Consider the following 22,340-nt stretch of genomic DNA (forward strand, 5'->3'; position numbering starts at 1 on the left):
CAGATAGACATACACGAATGCAGGCCGAAAGCACAGACTCACATTATGTCTAATTTATTTAGATTTTTATTGTATCATTGCCAGTCCAATTACGGTCAGTACCCTGTACTTAGACTAGAAAGTATTATTTTTATAAATATATATGCAGGATGTTCTTTAAACCCTGTCACATCCGAAACCACGATGGAATATGGAAATTTTCTGGGGTTATAACCTGCCATTGGTTGGTTTAAGTGGCCACTATACACACTGTAACATTCACCATTTTGCCTGTGTGTCCAAGAAGAAGATTAAAAATTGTTAAATTGTTTTAAGGCGTTGCCTAGTATGTCAAATAATTCAATCGGATGAATTTCTTCACAACAATAAAGGTTTCGGCTATTTAACTTCACTTAAATTAACAGCTGGAAGAATTGAAGACATATGGATGTTCACACATAGTCAAAATGTTGAATGTTACACAGTTTGTAAATTGGCCGCTTAAACCAGCCAATGACAGGTTATAAGCACTGTAAACGCCTAGACTTCGATATTCCCTTATCAAAATGTTTTCCATCCCCGTCGTAATTCGTTAATTTACAGATAGTATTTTTGAACACAATTTTTGTCTTACTTTAATATTCATTAGTTTCTCCGACTCCTCCCGACCAAAGAATAGGCTGAGTCATATTAGATGGAGACTAACTAAACCATATTAATGTTCAAATGCACTAGTTTTATATAAATTCCCCGGATATAAATATATCTTTATACGCAATAAATTTATAAATAAATGGGATGAAGAAACGAGGTCAGCACGCTCTTTAGCTTAGCAACACTATCACATTTCCATGTTTTAGGGATGAGGTTGTATAATTCGTCGGGGTCGTGGAACAACGACGCATGTGATTTTCTTAAACTTTGCGTGAGAGCGGTTTAATTTTTTTTTTTGAGAAATAATGTCACAACTTGATGAGTACAAAAGTATACCATTTGACACTTGGGTTAGTTATGTATATTTGTTTTTTCAAACCTGGAAAAAATCCTTCATGTAAGTTTTTCAATATCAAATATAAAAGAAAGTCAATGTCCCATTTTTCGCACATCCGTCGTTGTTCTACAATCCCGACGAATTTGTTGTCCTATGTAACAGTGTTGCCTTTGTGGCAAAGTATGTATAATGTTGTACAGTACAGCAGTGAAGATGTTAGGATTTGTTCTGCGTACTGCCAGGGATTTTGAAAAAACCCGCGTACCGAGAACTCTTTACAACTCCTTGGTGCGAAGTAGACTCGAGAGTGGCTCGAAGATTTGGGGGCCACATGAACTGAAGTACTATCTTATGATGGAGAAAATCCAAAAGGAGTTTCTGAGATATCTCTACATGAGAGACTGCGGGTATTATCCTTGGCTCTACCTGACCCAATTTCTCCAGGGTATGCTTGGCTACAACAGTTTAAAGACTAGAAGGAATGTTTATTTGACTACACATTTTTATCGATTGTTGCGCGGTATGATCGACAATTCTGAGATTATGATAAGCATTGGTTTGTATGTTCCTAATAATTACCTAAGACAGCGTCAGCATTGACTGTTTCATATTCCAATATACAAGACTAACCAGTCTGTTGGAAGGGCTACCGCTATGCTGAACAATATCGCTCGGGATATTAATCTGTTCCATGTATCTAAAGGGGTTTTCCGGAGCAGGATTCTCCTGCTATTTTGACAAGAGTTTCTTTAGGTATTTTTTGTCTTTTTATAATATGTACGTCTTAAATTTTAGTTTGTAATGTACCTATGTATTATTTTTAATAAATCAATTGAATCGAAAAAAATACGAGATTACCTATGCACTCTATGCGTTCATTAATCGAATAATTCGAAAGCTATTTTATAATATTTTACATTTTATTGCGTAACAAAAGTCTGCAGGAACTCTCGACAGGCATTATGCAAAAAAGTATTAAGCGCAGATGTTCGAAATGCTATCGATTGCCAAATAAAGTAGGGCGCGGCTTTTGTTCGTCTAGTCTTTGTATAACTCCAGTCTCAGTGAGGCTGCCTCGCTGCCTGTGCTCATTTCGATGTTTACCACTTTTTATACAAGAAAGGAAAACATATAAAACGAGACGCTCGTGGTATCAACGTACACGAGACATGTAGGTATATGAATGAAATTATTTGGAGCAAGTTTTTGCGAGAGAAGAACGGCTTTTTGATTTATTCGTAGCGTTTCGAATCCTTTTGTCCAGCAACGTTATTGTAAACTCGTATTCACTTTACGTGTCTACCACACAATGATTTATTACTTGCAGACTACGGAGGATGGTGTTTCAGCATTCGGACGTTATGGTTATTAAAAAAAACGAACTTTCGAAATTGCGCAAACGTAGCTATGTTAACATCTGAATTATATAAAAACACATTTGTTTAATTATGTTCTCCGCGGAAAATTGATTCGTCTTCATTTTTAAAACACTTTCATCGTTGCCAACAGATGTCATGGCGGAATGACAAGATAACTGGAAAGCATATTACATACGCTGTTTTATGATGTTTTCACTGGCGCCGATTTATTACTCGGCCATTTTTGGAGCGGTCCAGAATATTTGCCGTGGAATTACTGGAGCGAAACATCGCATGTGACTACATACAGTGGCGAGAGGGGCTTATACTCGTAATTTATTGGACGATTCGGGCGAGCGAAGGGAAGGGAGCGCGAGAGGGGGGTCCGACGGATGACTGGACGAAAATACAAACACAGACAGAAAAGGTAGCAAAAAGTGCCGTAAATCTTCAAGGCGATGGCGATGTGGAAGGAAATCGATCTGATCGTGACGAGAACAAAGGGCGGGAACAGAGTGGAGTCATGGTCCGCGTGATACATTCCACTCCACACCACACCACACCATACCATACCGAGCACCGAGTACCGAAGGTCGGCGCGAGGAACTTACCTTCAGCCGACATTCAAATGTCAGACCGACGAGACTACATCGTCTACTGTAATGCAACGCAAACGTGCCTTCATCAAAAGGATGCAAACGTATTTTATCATTCACTCTTTCACGGCCCTTTGTTGAGCGAAAGGCTGGATAAATGCGTTTGTTGACGTTGGTAAATGAAGAACATGGCTGTAAGGATAGCTCACTGAACGAAATTATAAACCGACAATATTTCGCGTATATCAACATGTTTGTAGACAAGGCTGGATAATAATTCAGCCAGATGAATATCGCCCACATCAAAAAAGGTTTCAGCTTTTTTATTTCACAAATGTCAACAAAGCACTCTCTCCACGGTGGGTCTTTCTATCGGTTTCTCTCATCAAAAAAAATACTTAGTTTTTGCCAATAAGCGAGTTTTTCTTTAAAAATTTCAATTTCATACGCCGCGAATTTAAATGAATTTAACTCTAATTTCAGGAAGGAGGATTTAAAGGAATTTCTCATTAAGAGGAAGGATTGATGCAACGTGGATGTTTAAAAATAGGTAGTATGGTGAATGTTATACGGCTTGTAAAGTGGCCGCTTAAACCAGGCGATGACAGGTAATACGAACTGTAAATAACTAGACTTCCATCTTCCATCTCAAAAATGTTTTCCCACTTTGTTGTACGAAATTTATATTTAGATTATTTTTTCGTCTGCTGGTTTTGGGATATTAATAATTAGATTCCCGTGTTCCGTTATCGATCTATAATAGTGCTTAAATATAAATTCTATACATAAATTATTATAAGTTTTTTGACGTTGTATTCGAATGGTACAGTATCCTTGATATCAATACAAAGGCATTCGTTAGAAAACACTTAGATTTTATACATAAAAAACACAGTTTTTTAATAAAATATCATAAAGCAAAAAAACAGTAAACATTTCGTAAAAATGTAATCAATTTGAATTTCAGCTGCCGAATCGAAACAATTATTGAGAACGTATGTATCTAAAGAGAAGAAAAAGGTCGAATATAAAGCCATACTTCACTACCCCACCCCCTATATAACCAGCCCCCGTACCAGTAGGCAGCAGCTGGGGTATAAACGTTACAGAGGCTTGACCCACGACGGAGGGTTGGCATTGACAAAACGGACTACCGTACAGCCTTAAAATCTCGGATTACTCAATTCCTGACATAATACAATCCACAGAAAGGTTTTTTCTACAAAATAATTAAATTCGCTAAAGATAAACGATAAAAACAGTGACATAAAAAATGCGCTGCGATTGAAGTGCTCTACGCACCACTGGGTGCGAAGAGGGAAATTATGAAGATGACATATCTAATGAAAAAAATAGATTTTGAACATTTTTAAGAGGGGATAAAACATGCAATTTTTATTTTTAAAGATATATTTACGTTCTTAAAATTTACCCAAATATTTTAATTTTGTGGGCCAATTTCAACGAGTCATTCTGAACACTCTTGCGGCTTTAGAAAATGCTTTTCGTTAAAGCGTTCTCTACGGGCTGCAAAAGCGTTTAGAATAGCAGCCCTGGGTGATTCGTGTTGTATTAAACCTTTTTTTTAAGGCTTTTGGCTTAGAGTGGTAGAAAAACAAAGCTTAGGCTGGGCGTACACGCACACACAATGGCTTAGTGCCACTATCAGCATAAACTTATGACTTAACATATCCCCAAAGAAAGAAATAACAAGGTGTTAAATTACAAGATCTGGGTGGATAATTAACTGGACCATTTCTTGAGATAATGTTATCGCCAAATTTTCTTTTCAATAAATCAATTGTTACGGTAGCTGTATGGCAGGTGGCTGGTGGCACCGTTTTGTTGAAACCACAAATTCTCTAGATTATTTTCATCAACAGCAGGAAAGAAAAATTCATTCAACATTTTTCTGTAACGTTCTCCATTGACAGTCACTCTTCGACCATTTTCTTCAAAAAAATATGGACCAATTACTCCACCAGCATGAACTGCACACCACACAGTAACTTTATCTGGATGTAATGGTCGCTGAAGAGTTTCATGTGGATTCTCATCATTTCAAATTCTGCAATTCTGTTTGTTTACATAACCGTTTAACAAAAAATGAGCTTCATCACTAAACATCAATGAACGGTAAAAAAAATGGATCTGCATTGATTTGTTCTAAAGCAAAATCAGCAAATAAACGACGCTGGTGGTGGTCTGCTGGTTTTAATTCTTGAACCAATTAAATTTTGTAACGGTGTAAACCCAAATCTTATCTTAAAATTCTCCATGTTGTTGCTTGAGAAAGATTTAATTCTTGAGAACGACGTTCAATTGATAAATTTGGATTATCTCTTACACTTGCTGCTACTGCATCAATGTTCTCTTGTCTACGTGCATTTCTTTGTCGTACTGGTACTCTTGTATGGTGTAAAGAAAATTCACTTTCAAATTTGTCTACAATACGACGAATAGTGAGTCGATGAATTCTTCTTAAGTTTCTTTCAGTATTCACATAATACTCGTATACAAGAGTTTTGGGGGGGGGGGGGCGTGTAAATTAATAAATAAAGCGTTTTACATATATTAGAAATTACATTCAAGTGCAGCAGTGAAACATAAGTATGTAAATTTAGTCTAAATTAAAGATAACATAAGAAAAGCTAAAAGATACAATAATAAGTAAAAATAAGGAAATGTACCAACATAGGTATAGGGTACATAGAAAAATATTTAATAAATTTACATATGAAAACATAGACACATACATATAAGTTTATACATTATTATAGAGATACACGAGGAAAAAAAAAGTAAATAAAGAACAATATTAAGAAATTTTATACAAATTAATTTATAACCTTTTGAATACTTAACCTGTATTTATATAAAGACAGACGAAATATATCAACTTCACCATACTCGTTACTTAGCCGGTGTAGTCTAGGTATTGGTGAATTGTAATAATAATTGTGACTGCCAGGAGATTAAAAAAATAATGTTAGCTGCCGAGTATTTCGAACAGGTACTTTTAAGCTGATAACACTAGTTAATTTATATTAACTTTGTTAAATAGCTAATCTTAGGCATAATTCACATTTTGTAAAATTTTTCCTTCGGCACGGGACACCCCAGTGAGGGAACGTTATTATGTATAAAAAAAGAATACAAACAATGTAAAGTATAAATAAATAAAAATACGAACACTGATTTTGATAAAACAATTTAATAATTTCGAAAAGTTGTTGAAGCGTGTATCTTTCCATGATTAAATGGCATACAATACTGGACACAAATGACATAAGGAATAATAAAAAATAAAATGCAGTGTTGCCATTATAGCCATTTAAAATTGCATCATCCCTATTGGAGGACCCTTTAGCTTGTCGAAACCACCAGTTGTTCAAAAAACACCACTTGCTTACTTTAGAAGATCGCCGTCTACTGTTGGACATGGGGGTGCTTCATGACATACTTAGTAGACGCTTTGATAGTCCGGCTCTTTTGTCGGAGTTATCATTGAATGTCCCCGGCTACCGCACCCGTCACACGTCGAGCTCTCTATTTCATGTGCCAGCAGTTCGTACGAACTATGCCCAGAACTCTCCACTTATACGTTTTGCTAGTGAATATAATTTGAACTTTCCCTTTATTGATCCATTTTATTGTAAAAAATAACATTTAAAATGCGCGTTTTAAAACACATTTTTTTGTCCCTTACTTAGTTTCAATAATAAAGTCTTATTTTATCTTATTTTATTTTATGTCTAATTCTTAATATTTTATATATATATTTATATTTTCGACACTTGACACTTGTTCAATATTTATACACATGTCCACCCTCATTCCAATATAACACCCACTCACCCACCCTCTCACTCACTTACACTCACGCAAACACACTAGTATGTATTGTACGTGTATTCAATGTATTTCTGTGGATATCTGTCATTGGTTTTATTCTCTGTATATTTTATTTGTTATATTTTTGCTACATGTATTACTGTTGATATCCCCAATAAATAAATAAATAAAATGTTATCGTTGGCTCTCAGCCTGACTGATTCCATTCATGCACTCTCTACATCTACATAACATTAAATAGGTAAGTATACGAAGTGATGTTAGTGTGGAAGTTCTAAAAATAAAGAGATACTGACATAAGACAAGGTCGAGCAAAACAAAACAGAATAGAAAATAAACGGTATCAACAATTTAAAACCACCAGTTGTTATCGTAAGCTCTCAGCCTGACCGATTCCCCCCATGCACTCTCTACATCTACATAACATTGAGTTTGTGTGAAAGTTCTAAAAATAAAGAGATACTGACATAAGACAAGGTCGAGCAAAACAAAACAGAATAGAAAATAAACGGTATCAACAACTTGAAATATCGTGTAATTTTTTTCACCAATATACTTTTCAACAATAATACTTCTGAAATAACTATAATTTGTGATAACCATAATTGACGGCAGGCGGACCTCGGGTACAGTGCAATCATTGAAAAATATTACCTTGCCACTAATATAAGTGGTTTGATGCGACAAACTGTAAATACTAGAAGGCAGACTTGTTCTTTGTTATGACAGGTGGCGAGAAACGCAGGAATAAAATTATAAAATACTCCTAATACTATCGCACGGCGACGTTATTGTACTATGTTTGTGCGCAATATTACATTATATTTATATTCAGATTTGTTGACGGGTGCAGAAAACGACGGAGACCGAGAAAGACATGGGACGGCCAAATTCGACAAATACTTGAAGATAGACACGTCAAAGGTAGGAATAATCGGCGTGCGTGCATGAGAAGATGTATGAATGTATGGGTGATATGGCGTTCTATCCTTTCCGCCTACGACCCCTACTCTCATTTTGTTTTGTTTTACAAAAAGTTTATAGACAAATATTAATTTTATAACTACTACGACTATAATTAGTTCATATTTACTTGTCGGTCTCGTGGTGTAATGGACAGCGCGTTTGCCTACCATGCAAGAGGTCTCGGGTTCGATTCCCGACATGGTGGATATGAAATATTTGTTTGAAAGGGTGTTTTCACACTAGAATATTTTATAGCCGCTGGACTGGTACCCGAAGCGTAAGACTGATCATCTTACCTTCATGCAACAAAAATGATCAAGATACGCCGCGATTTTTGTATCAATGCAGTGCCCTATGCACTATTAGGTGCGGTAAGGAAATGATGATGATGATTATAGACAAATAAGATTACTAATTATTGTAATTTTTATTATTCACATTTTTGAAAATTTCGAAGTGAAACGGCCTCACACACGGAAGGTTCCGGGTTCGATTCCCGGTGAGAACACAAAAATAACAATGTAATTTTTCTCAAGCCTGGGTGTTTCATGATGTAATTCACCACTGTAATTGGGCCTCCTGGCCTGTTTTGTTTTACAAACTGGAATATATTTATACAAAATAACGGTTAAAGCATCAGGAATTTGCTGTGCATTCTTCAAGAATAATAGTTTCCTCAACAATCCTCAATTTTCAATCTCGTTTTCCTATTTATTTATTTATTCAAATACAAACATTCAGTTACATTCGTTTAAACATATTTCAGCTCATTGGGTAAAAACCTGTGTTGAGCTAAAATGCATTATATAAAAATTAAATATGATATAATACTAAATTTGTTTATCAGATATTCTAAATAACAATTAAAAATATTAAAAAAACATTTAGCAATAAAACAGCCAGTGCACAGTGGGGCAAGATCCGATTAAACCTGGCCAAAAGTCTAGTCATAACTGTCTTCTTATCGAACCCCTCGCAATAGATCCTGCAGAAAATCAGTAAAATATCTCCTGACTAAGGTACCGATTGAAAAAATAAACGTACTTTTAAAAAAAGTATTTGTGCATTTTCTATTATGTAAATAGTTGTACTACATAACAACTATTCACATAATAGAAAATGCACTAAAAGTTTCGACGAATTTTATTATTTACAAAATTTTCAATTTTTTTTTACCAATTTGTCTTCTTGCTCATACTGATCATCGTGGTTTCGGATGTGACAGAGTTAAAAGAACACCCTGTATGTGTAAAAATATTATAATCTTCATGTTTTTTTCGGGTGTTTTTATAACAATCACGCTAATCTTCGAAAATAAAAATGTTTGTCTCTTTTTACTAACATATGTTTTATTGTTCTACACAAATAACAAATAAATTTTACGATTGATATTTTGCTTAAATGACTTACCTAACATCACCATAATCGGAGGATCGCTTCCTCCTTGAAATATCCACCATAACTAGTAAATATGATAGGTAAACTTTAATACGTTTTTTAAAAATAATTTATTATCACGAAAACAGAAGACGCAGAAGCTGAGCGCGACGTGAGCTGTGAGCCCGCAATGACGCTATACTAAATGTATCAGTGAAGTAACAAGATAAGACGGTGAATCACAATACTGGCGAGATAAGTGGGACTCATTATTATAAATTATTTACCTGTATTTTACTAAGCAGTAGGGCAATCAATGCAATCTTTATTACAAAGCTCGCAGTATTAAGTTTCGTGTCCACATGCTGAAAGATCATGGGATTATGTGAAAAATGATAACACACGTTTAAATGGGTGGCATCACAACATAGTCGATAGATAATGTTTTTTTCAAAAGAAAATTAAGATTTAACATACACGCGGTTGATTTAAATATTTTTATTTATTTATTTTCTTTTATTTAGGAAACATACAGTACAGTTACATTGTTTTATATTTTATACAGTTAGACTTAACTCTAATGGACCAGTGAAGTTTCCATAGTGTAAAATAATTATATGTGAGGTTATTGATTAAAGTACAAAAAAAGAAGGAAAATAAACATAAATAGAAGTTGTTTAAAGATTAAAATTAAAGTAAAAAAATGAAGAAAATTTGTAAAAGTAATTAAAAGTTAAGAATAAGAATTAAAATAAAGAATGAAAAACATGCTTAGATGTAAAACAAAATAAAATAATAAGATTTTTTTAAAAAGGAAAAACATAAATATACACATACATATTTTAAGGGATCCAAAAAAACGATGAGAAGAATCTTTAAATAAGAAAATAAATTTATGTCAATTTAAAAAACATCTTCTAAATTAATGACAATTATGTAAGAAATGTATTATATATTTTTTATTAACATATTACAACAGAGATGACGAACATTTAAGAGAAGGTAATATAGTCTAGGCATCTACAGGGCTTAAGACCTGTCGATGCCTGGTTTAAGTGGCCACTTTACACACTGTGTACCATTCACTATTCTGCCCATATTTAAACATCTATATTCCTTCAATCCTTTCATCTGTTGATGTTTGTAAAGTTAAAGAGCTGAAACCTTTATTTATGCGGGTGAGATTCATCTAATTGAATTATTTCACCTATATACTAGGCAACGCCTGAAAATGTTATTTTTTCTATTTCAATACTTCCTCATGGACCAGGTGGATTTATCAACAATATTATGAGTTTGTCCAAATTTTTGAAGACAAGGACTGGATTCAACTCCCGGGGGAGCTGTTTTATTAAAATAAATATTCTAAGTAATATAAACAGTATTAATAATATAAACAGTAGTAGTAATATAAACAAATATTCTAGGTAATATAAACAGCTCCCCAGGGAGTTGAATCCAGTCCTTGCCTACAAAAATTTGGAGAAACTCAAAATATTGTTGATATTTTTTTTAGAAATAATCTAAATGGTGGGTGGGCACTTTTAGAGATGGCCTAGAAACAGCCCTAGGAATGTATTGCTATTCTAGGATCAATGGAAATGGAAAAAGCTTGCTTGTGTGTCTCGAGTGAAACTTTTTTGTTTCGCATACCTTTTTTAATCATAAGGAGAAGGACGATAATTAACTCTAGATAAAGAAAAAGCATAACCAATACTAGCGCGCTTCGGGGCGCTGAACTGGAATCGGATCACTTTCTAGTTGTAACAAGAGTGATTCTATTTCGCGGATGGGCTGACGAAAAAAAACTGCGACATCTTCATCCAGAGTCAACGTTAAAAAGCTGCAAGTCGTAAATGTAAGAGTGAAGCATTCACATTTTAAGAAAGGGTGAAATAATAGAAGTAAATATTGACCGAATATGGAAACTATTTAAATCAAGTCTGTGTGAATCTGAAAACGAAGAGTGTATGCGGGATAGCGTCCCGAAGAGAAGAAAAAGGATGCATGGTGAGATGATGGTATTGAAGATCTTATAAATAAAAAAAAGAATTCATGGATGAAGCTTATAGCAATTAGAGATACCAATAGGTACTGAAGACCATAAAGAAAAGAAAACTCGAGTACTTTGGGCATGTGATGAGAGGCGAAAAATATAAAATTTTACAAGTCATTCTACAGGGAAGGATTGAAGGGAACGTAGTGCAGGTAGAAGGCGCATCTCTTGGCTTAAGAACTTGCGCGACTGGTTCCATTGCAGCACTCAGTCCTTGTTCAGGGCAGCTGCCAATAAAGTAAGAATCGCAATGATGATTTCCAACCTCCATTGGGGAGAGGAACCATAAGAAGAAGAAGAATAGAAGAAAGAGGGAGAAATAGTAACACAGTATACAAGAGGTTGGTTATGAATTGGGTAAAAGAACGCAAAAAAACGACTAAACGAAGAGGAAGGTATAAAAATGTCCACTTATTTTCATGAATATATAAAAACTTTTTTGAAAAGTTGTGAAAAAGACAACACTGCTACGAAAGCGGAAATATAAAAGAGATTAAAGCAAAAAATGGCCCAATGATAACGAATGACGAAGAGAGATGTATGAAAGTTTATGAAAGTACTGAAAATGTTCCTGCCTAACAGTTAGGTTGTACAGAAGAAGATACAAGTGATGACACTGCATGAGAGATAAGCATGGTAGAATTAAAAAGTGCGCTGAAAAGTATAAAGAATGGTAAATCCGTTTGGTATGAAAAGGTCGCTGTGGAATATCTGAAGGGTGGTGGCCAGATCGTGGGCGCGTGGCTGCGCAGACTTTTCAATCTCTACCTAGAGGAAGGGCATACGCCTTTGGATCCGGAGGAGGTCAGTTGTCATGCCTTTATATAAGGGATCTCGTGCGGAGCGTGGAATCTATAAGGCAATCAGTCTTCTGAGTTATGTCGGTAAACTGTATGGGAAAATTATAATTGAGAGAATAAGAAAGGTGACGAAAGATAAAGTGTGGGACGTGCTAGATGTCTTTATGAGTGGACGTAGATGCACGGATCAATTTTTCGCGCTACGAATGCTAACGGATAAGTTTTTGGCAAAAAGTCAAAAACTATTCCGCGCATTTGTTGATTTGCAAAAAGTGATAAGTTGATAGAATTAAATTGTGGGGCGTGTTGGAAATGTATGGAGTAAACAATAAACTTATACGAGCTCTATCATATCTCTATGAGGAGAGGAGTTAAGCGAGTATGAGAGTCAACGGGGGGGGGGGGAGGAGATATCGCTACTAAGCTAGCCATGTGACGTAGGAGTGGGCGAAGCCACCTGTGCTGTAACGTAGCAATCGGCTAGGCCGAAGGCAATTATTAAGAGTTACTCAGATTCAGACCTTTATAGTTATAAGACGTATTCTTTGTTATAAATCATAATCTCAATAGTAAATGATAAAGTGGCCACTTAAACCAGCCAATGACATGTCATAAGCCCCGTAAATGCCTAGACTTCCATATTCCCTTCTCATAAATGTTTTCCCTCTGTTGAAATAAATTTAAAAATTAAATAATAATTTATTTTCGGACCATCAAGTTATTAGTAAGCGTTTTTAGCTGATGATGAAGTTCTTTTAGCAAGCATTAAGGAGGATTTGCAACAAATAGTCACTAGAATGTATGATGTATGCCTGGAGAGCAAATTGGTGATGAACGAAAGTGAGTCAAAAGTGATGGTATATAAAAGGGTAAGTGAGTTTTTTGGTTGCATAATAAATGTAAACAACGAATGTATTGAACAAGTAGGAGAATTTGTGTATCTGGGAAGCATGTTTTCAAGAGATGGAAGATTAGAAAAAGATGCACTAAGCAGAGTAATTGCTATTAAACATAAGTCAATCAAAGCTAAACTGGCAGTGCACAACGGAGTTTTAGTCCCAATACATGGAAGTAAAACATTGTGTGTTTATGACCTAACTTTAATTTTCTTTAGTTGTATTTTATTAGTTGGAGTTAGTGAGTCACATCTTGTTGGAGGGTGTAATTCTATAAAATGCTGCGTACGCCGAGTTGTATTCCACCAGCAACACTACAGACTAGTCTAACTCGTTATCGTCCACATCGCGAACCCAGGGCAATGGGATCACGGCAAATAACGAGAAGATGACAGGCGAGTTTCTGACGCCTCCAAACCAGAATCAACCAGCTAAGGGAAGGTAACCCCAACAGAAAAATCCACCAGAAAATGCAACTCAGACAAACTTTACAAAAGATGTAAAAAATATTATTTTGAACAACAGAGTATAAATGAAAAATGTATATATTATTTTATGTAAAATGAATGTTATAATCCGTAAGGGTTTATAAATAAATTTTCAAATAAAAAAAAAAAAAAAAAAAACGGGAAACCACTCTGGTCATATTTTACCTGGAATCACTACGGCGAGTACATCAATAAGCAGTCGTAATAGCTGCGGAACATAAGAGTAGCTCAGGACAGAAATGCTTAAAAAAAAAGTTTTATCAAAATGTTTAAATGGCATATAAAATCGCCGCAAATACAGATTGATGGAAAAAATAAAAACACGTCGTGGAAGACCGTCAATGACGATCTTTCAGCTTCATTCGGCGGAACTAAGGGACACGGGATTGACGTGGGAGGAGGCGAAAGTGCTGGCTAGCGATAGGGTCTCCAAATAGGTGCCAGGTAATGTCCACACGCTTCACTTAGGAGCGGATGTGGAAAAGAAGAAGATTTCGGTATTTAGTGCTGTTGGAAAGATTTATGGCAGAATACTGATTAAGAGAGTAAGAAAAGTGACTAAAGATAGAGTTTGGGATATACAAAGTGGATTTATGAATGGAAGAGGATGTATGGATTAAATATTTGCTCTGCGAATTATGACAGAAGAGTTTCTGGCTAAACATCAGAAACTTTTCTGCGCATTTGTCGATCTGCAAAAGGCATTTGATAGAATTGACAGAGAGAAATTGTGGAAGGTTTTATCGGAGTATGGAGTAAATGGTAACCTGACAAGGGCTATTGCGTCACTGTATAAGGACAGCACAGCATGTGTGAAGGTGAATGGGTCATTCACATCGTGGTTTAATATTCCGAAAGGAGTCAAACAGGGATGTGTAATGTCACCATGGTTGTTCAACATATACATCGATAGCTGTATGAAAGAACTGAAAGATTTAAGAATGGGAGCAAAAATGAGTGGTATAACTGTTAACTGTCTTCTGTATGCGGATGATGCCGTGCTTCTTGCTAGCAGCAAAGAAGACCTTCAATTCTTGGTAACAAAAGTCTACGATGCATGCAAGAAAAGCGATTTGCTTATGAATGTTGATAAATCGAAAGTGATGGTTTTTGAAAGGGATGAATATATAACTAAATGTGAGATCAGCGTGAACGGAGATATTCTGAATCAGGTAGAAGTATTTGTGTACCTGGGAAGTATGTTTACTAGGGACGGAAAGGCCGAGAAAGATATTGAAAGGAGGGTGAGTGCCGGGAACAGGGTGAACGGTGCACTAAAACCTACTTTGGCAATCAAATGTTTATCGCAGGAGGCTAAGCTAGCAGTTCACAACGGAGGTCTAGTTCCAACTCTAATGTATGGGAGCGAAGTGTGGAATTGGAAACATAATGATGAAAGTAGGATGAATGCTGTCGAAATGCGATCCCTCAGGCGAATGTGTGGTAAAACGATGTATGATAGGTGCACAAATGTCGAGATCCGTGAAGTGTGTAAGGCTGAGACATGCATTATTGACATAATCAAGAAAGGGGTGCTGCGTTGGTTTGGACATGTAGAGCGAATGGACAGCGAAAGAACGGCTAAAAGGATCTACGATGCAAATGTTGATGGATGCAGAAAACGAGGAAGACTGAGAAAGACATGGCACGATCAAGTCCATCAAATACTTGAAGATGGACATGTCAAAAGTAGGAATAATCGGCGTGCGTGCATGAGAAGATGCATGAATGTAGAGGAAGCGAGGTCTATATGCCAATATAGTGTTATGGCGTTCTATCCTCTCTGCCTGCCCCTACGGGGAAACGGCGTGATGATTTGTTGTTGTTGTTGTTGTATGTATTTAGTGTAACAGACAGCGTTCTTTGTCTGTTGTCAGATTTTAAAGATTCATCTAAATGTTTTGGAAAATGAGTAATAAATTACTAGGTCAGTGAAAATTAATCGTTCTGTCAAACAAATAGTTTGAAATTGAAAAGCCGAGATAAAGATACACAACACATCAACCATTTTAATTACCGTGAATAAAAGATGCATGATTAGCACATTATCATAAAGTTACGCCCAATATACTTTATGTTATTCTAACTTCGTACACAATTATGTTTACCAAATGTTTCAAAATAATTTATATGGCAATAGAAAGTGCCAACAGAAAGAGTACACTTTTAACCCTTCAATGCATTTTTTTAAAAAATTAAACATTATATTTTAAACGCTAATAATGGATGGAAAAATAGTTTTTAAAATCCTAATTGGAAAATATTAGGAAAAACAGGTATGGATCAAATTTGACACACTATACAATGGACTCACGGAAATTTTAGGAATTGAAAAATATTTTATCTTAAACACATTTATTGATGGAAATGAAAGTGAGAAAGCAATTTTTATATTTTGTTTGTTATACATATTGTACAACACATTGACATTTGACTCGTTACATATTTGCTAACTTAAGATGGAAAAACCTTAGCAATCGGACTGTGGCAGACCCACAGTTTGAACTGTATTCCACAATCCACAGAAGCAAAGGGGTAGGTGTTGGCCGTGTCCAGTAGCTGAGCGGAAGGTCGAGGCGGTGTGACGATATAAAACGATATGAGATATGACTTAGGTGAAGGCTCGAAGCGAACTGATTTATTATTTTAAAACATAGGGCAATAATAGTCAAAGTCAAGAAAAAAGCTCCTTTTAGGGCAATAATAGACGAGGTCAAGAACAATGCCCTTGTTAGGGCCAGCAACAAAATCTATAATACGCCGGTATTGCTAAGGTCAGACCCGAAAGTGGAATATCGTCCTTTATTGTAGGTCTAATACTTAGATGACAGATACCGGGGACCCTAACTATATTTTTAGCATTTTATTTCATTCGTTTAACCGTCCGTTACACGGACCTTTACGCTTTTTTTGTACTATCTTGGCTTCTCTAATGTGTAACATCACGTGTGTATTATTTCTTTTAGGTAATATTATAATCATCTTTGTGGTATGTAGCAAATAAGATACAATGCAATTTAGGGTTAAAATCAAACGGGTTTTCTTTGACAAGCGTACAAATTGATAAGTAATAGGTGTTGACATTGACCCGATGTTTTAGAGAACCATATAAGGATATCTGATTGCCGTCAATATATATTTTATATTAACAAGCCGATATCCAGAACACGCATCTGATTAATTTATTAGCAAGGTTTCGAACCAACACAAATAATTATTAAAACAACTTAAAAATAAGGCAAAATACTGGACATAAAAAATTTATAAATTTTTTTAACCTTGCTCTGAAGTTATTTTCACACTTTTCATGTTAAAACTTCCTGAAATATATTATAGAAATAAAACACGAGTGATACTTTAATCCACAAATTTGGAATATCCAGTGACCGGTTTCATCGCTTTCGCGACATCTTCGAGACTGGCATCTTTATTAAAGAGTTCAGTGTATTTATACAAAACAGATGTAAGGATAGAGAATTAAAAATTGTATGAAAGTAAATGAAATAAAATTATTTTTATCAAAGATCAATTCATTTGCACATTTGTACTCGAATTGTAGCGTATCTCGATATGTTTTGTAAGATGGACGGTAAAGTAAACAAATAATACTTCTACACAAAAAAGTACCTTGAAATAATATGCATAAGCCTATTAAAAAAACCTTTATATTTTTATGTAAATTATTCTGCTCTCGGCCTCGTGGTGTAATGGTCGGCGCGTTTGCCTGCCATGCAAGAGGTCTCGGGTCGATTTCCCGACACGGTTGACATTTAATATTTATTTAATTTCGTAGTCCATGGACTGGTTCTGAAGCGAAAGGGAATTATGATGATGATGATTCTGCCCTCTGTATGAAGAGCGCAGTATCTCAGTTAAACATGTTTCTGAGAAAAACGCAGAAAAGGAAAAAAAAAGTTGTTTTTGTTGTAGTTTTAATACAATGGATGTCATCACTATATGCCATGTATAAAAATATTAAAAAACTGATAGATTAACTAAGTTTTCATTTTAAGATTGATATTTAAATTTAAAAGATAAATTAAACTCAAATAAAGTCCTTGTCCACAGAAATTTGGAAAAACTCGAAATATTATTGATAAATCCACCCGGTCCAAGAAGAAATATAAAAATTGAAAAATATTCTCAGGCGTTGCCTAGTATGTGGGTGAAATAATTTAATCAACTTATATGTAAACAACTAAAACAGTGTAAGTCACTCTCCAAGCACAAGAATTGTTCTCTTTTTTTGGAGAGTTACAGTGATAACATTTACTAGATGTGTAAAAGTAGATATGTTTAGAATTTTACAAAAATATGTACTTTTTATGAAATTTATTAATAAAAAGAAAAATTTTAAAAAAAATATTTATATAATATGTAATATATTTTCTTTACTAACTTAGTGGAAATCTGTTATTAGTTCTGAGTTTCTACACTATATCTGTTTGTTTACTGTAAATATGTATGTAGAACTGTTGGTTTCCCAAATAAAAATAAATAAAATAAAATAAAATATGAATCTCACCCGCAACAATAAATGTTTCAGCTACAAAACTTCAAAAACGTCAACAGATGGAAGAGTCGAAGGAATATAAATGTTCAAATATAGGAAGAATAGTGAATGTTACACAGTGTGCAAAGTGGTCACTTTAATCATACAATGACAGGTCATAGGCCCTGTAGATGCCTAAACTTCTAAATTACCTTCTCTAAAATGTTCTTCATCTCTGTTGTAATTTGTTAAATAAAACGAAAAAAAAAGATTATCATAAACGGAAAATTTAGTTACTGCGGTTGTTCTTCCTAGATTTCATGTTTCTTGAAGGAATCTTGATACGCGAGTAAGACTTAAATAAATATATTTTCTTCGTGATTCCGAATCAGTATTGAACAAAATGTCGCAAGTCGCCCAAAATGCTGGATACTGTGCTCTACGTAAGGACGGCAGTATTGTTATATTTTTTTATTATCCTACTGATAAAAATAAACGGATAATGACATTTTCTTGGCATAATGCAATATTGACACAAGAACAAGAGCCATGTAAAAATAAGTTAGGTACCTGCATAGTTATTCTTGCAGAAAATCGATAAGTAAGCTGAATCTAATATTATGCACATAATACATCTGGAAAATCCGGTATTTTACCAGTGGAAATGTAACAATGATAACATAAGAAATTCAATGCAGGTGGCAGACTTCCATTTACCATTTTCTTAGGCGTATTTGCCCTATACATAACATGTTATATGTGTCCAAAAACCGTTTCATTGTAATTTTTTCCATGAAACCGACTGTGAGGGATTCGTATATACGGTTTGATTGTTCAGAATTTATTTTTTTAAACACTGTCTTTATGTATTGGAAGAAATTGCCATTTGGCATAAGCCAGCCAATGTACAAAAAGTTGAATAAATAAAAAATATACATGTAAGGGTGGGTATTATTGCCTGAGGGCAGTTTCTTCCTACTCACCCAAACTGTTTGATTTGAGATAATAAATAGTATACTCGTATATCGACACTGGAAAGGTTACCAAGCGATAAGTAGCAACTTTATAGAAGAGTCAATTAAAGTTTCTTTTTAAAATTAATTATGTATTTCGTATGTCAATTTTTTTTATTTTAACTGTGTAAGGAATCACATATGAAAATGCTTATAATGCACATATGAAGTCCCTTGGTAACTTTTTCCTTTCCAGCGTGGATGCGAACATATTGTAGGTATACGAATATTAGAATCTTTTTGATTTTTTATTTTATGAACAGAAATTAATTACAGTAAAATGATGGTTAAAGTGATTAAAAAGTTATTTTTTCCCCGATACTATTATAGTAAATAAAATCATTAAATTATGAAATTCATATATGTAATTCAATTACAATTTTTTTTATAAAAAAATCATTAAAACATTTTCTTTCGGGATTTATTCCGCGACTCCGATACGGAGTACACACAACGCATTCCTATGATTGTATAATTGACGAAAAATCTTAAATGAAAACCGATAATTTCTCAATCCCAACAGATGTTAGATGGATGCGTGGTATATTAAAGTTGTAGCCAATGGCGATGTAGCCATATCGAGCCGAATTAGGGCTCGCATCATTAAGAGCAATGATGGCCCAGCCGTAGTCGCCCAGCTGACGCTGACGGCCACAGCGGCGGTGATTAGCATTTTCTGTTAGGAAAGTGGGTCATAGATTCATATTATCAACCGATGGAACAATCATTGATGCTATCAAGATGTCCGACTGCCGATTTGGGCGCCTATCAAAATTTGATTTATACTAATTTGACATTCCGATAAAATCGACGCTAGTTATGACATGGGGTATTTTAAAACTAAAAAACTGATTTTTGGAGCGGCTACAAAGGAAACGTTTTGAGCGAAAAGGGAAAAACAATAAAAAAGCTAGCGAAATTTTCTGTGTTTTTTTTGCACCACAACAGGCCAGGAGGCCAAACTACAGTGGTGAATTGCAACACATAAAACCCAGGCTTAAGAAAAAATCACATTTAACTTTGTGTCCTCACGGGGAATCGAGCCCGGAACCTTCCGTGCGTGAGTCGAGCGTCTTAGAAATATAACCGAAGCGTGAGATTGATAGAAGCGTTATTATTTTCTGCGTAATAAAAATTATCCAGATACGCCACAATTGATGTACCGATGCAGTGGCCTGTACTGAACACCACTAGGTGAGGGTTGGGAAATAATAATAGTTAAAAATTTTAAGACTAAATTGTTTAAAAGTAATAAAAGCCACAATCAAAAAATAAACAGCTCAAGGAAAAGATTTGAGACAGTTAGTATTACGAGTATACCTAGGGCATTTAATATACATTGCAACAATCCCAACAAATCAATGATTTATGATTTTTGCTATTTCGAATGTACAGCGCCATCTTTATTTTTATTATTTTGTTTTTTTTTTTTTTACCTAAGTATACCAAGTATTAAAATCCCAAAGTTATTATATAGAATGATTTATAATACAACTGTGTAATACGAGTGTGTATAGATATATTGTTATTACATTATTTCATAATTTTGTAATAGAACACTGTTATCAACAATATTTTGAGTTTGACCAAATTTTTGTAGACAAGGACTGGATTCAACTCCCCGAGGAGCTAATAACATTAACATATTACAACAGAGATGAAGAACATTTCAGAAAAGGTAATATAGAAGTCTAGTGACAGGTCATAAGCCCTGTAGATGCCTAGACTTCTTTTACTTTTACTTTTCTGAACTGGTCTTTATCTCTGTTGTAATATGAACACTGTTATGTTAAATGTATTTAGGTTTATGTTTATAAAAGGCATTTGTGCCGTGTACACACTAATAAATAAATAAATATTACTTTCCGAATCCAGTGTGAAAATGTAAATTTGAAGGTTACAAAATAAAAACTTCATAAAAAAAGAGATATACAGAGTCTCGTATCGTATGTAGACTAGTGTGACATCACAGCCACACGAGAGTTAAGGAGTTTCGTAAATATTGCAACGTCGACGTCGAACGTCGGTGAAAAAAAGAATTTTCCGTAGGCGATTGTCAAGAAAACGACAATAGTAGTTAATGAAAGAACACGGAACAATCAATTTTTAAGAATAATATCACAAAAGAAAAAACACACGACGAAGACTTTCTTAGTTATTCTGAAAACAATAAAAGAACCATTATTGGAAAATGTGTTGAGGTTAAGACAGTCACGTATTGATGATACATATAATGAGTAATGGAATATCAATGTGAAATACAGGGCAGTAATAAATAATACTTACAATAAACAAATAAGAATAATTAACTTTGTTTTAAATTTGGAAGGCAAAATGACTAATACCCGTATGCAGAGACAAACCTTAAGGTGAGGAAAGTACATACTATTGTCTTCACCTTCGGGTTATTCTCTGCATTTGAAATTAGAATGTACTTTCCTCACCTTAAGTTTTGTCTCTGCATATGGGTATAAGTGACTAACTGAAATTGAGTTATGTCGATTTATACCTAACTAAGAGTAACTCCACGAAGAAACATATTATATAAAAAAACATACAATTAGTAGAAATTCGTCAATCCTATGAGGCAGTTCAGCACGACGGGAAATTGGATACAAAAATGTTTTCTTATGCGCGGTAAAAAGTTAGAGCATTAATTAACAAACAAAAATTAGAACAAAAATTTAATTGAACAAAAATTAGATCAACGAACGAAATTGTACGGAAAGTTTCTTGAAAATACATGAAAATTTAAAAAAAAAAAAAAACGAAAGACACAAAAAGCTATAGACACAAAAATATAAATAATTGTATTTGTATATAAAATACCTTAAATCAATACTATCACTCAATGGGAAAAGGGGATAAAGAGGAAAGGAGGAGAGATAAAGGAAGAGAAATGAGATGTTTCTTCAGACGTGATTTAAACATGCATTTTTAAGAAAGAAGTAAAGTATAGAATAAAGCGTAGCCAATGAGTTAGTGTATCACCTAGTAAACTAATAAATATATAATAAAAATGTGTTCTATGAACTAGATGCACTTTCACTAGTCGATTTGTCCAATAAAATATTACGTAAGCTGAAAAAGTTCGCGGAGAAAATAAATATACCTACTAAGTCTGAAACTAAATTTATTTTACGATTATTGAAGCATTGAAGATTTACCTGCTTTTAAAATCAAGACGATGCTAAAATTATGACTGATAAGTGAGTACAAGCTTTTCACATTATTACAATACAATATTGTGTTTTTTGTCTCCGGAAAAAATGTCAACCATAACTAGTATTTGATGATTCAGATTTGTACCTACCTCTTTGTATTTAACGAAATAAGGACATCATAATAATATGACAACCTATTTTTGGATTTAACTAATGTGAAACAAAAAAAAACGTGTATCACGTGACTACGCAAGTCGCATATTTGTAAAACCAGTCATACCACGCTTTATAATAATAATTATACGTATA

General features: G+C 34.4%; 1 protein-coding gene across 6 annotated transcripts in view; it reads right to left on the reverse strand.

The window, feature by feature from the left end:
* KrT95D (phosphofurin acidic cluster sorting protein KrT95D) overlaps positions 1 to 22,340 on the reverse strand; it is a 189,224-nt gene that overhangs the window by 143,948 nt on the left and 22,936 nt on the right. For 2 of the 6 annotated variants that reach the window (XM_088242972.1, XM_088242969.1), the window contains exon 1: positions 9,156 to 9,325. The exons of the other annotated variants lie outside the window; for them this stretch is intronic. In XM_088242972.1, coding sequence (XP_088099098.1) covers positions 9,156 to 9,205 — 50 coding nt within the window. In that variant the 5' untranslated portion in view covers positions 9,206 to 9,325. Of the gene's footprint in view, positions 1 to 9,155; positions 9,326 to 22,340 lie in introns of those variants that run through there. 6 annotated transcript variants of the gene reach the window in all.

This window comes from Micrasema longulum, unplaced genomic scaffold, assembly GCF_059751315.1.
Source record: "Micrasema longulum isolate JH-2025_06_02 unplaced genomic scaffold, ASM5975131v1 h1tg000178l, whole genome shotgun sequence".
Lineage (NCBI taxonomy): Eukaryota > Metazoa > Arthropoda > Insecta > Trichoptera > Brachycentridae > Micrasema > Micrasema longulum.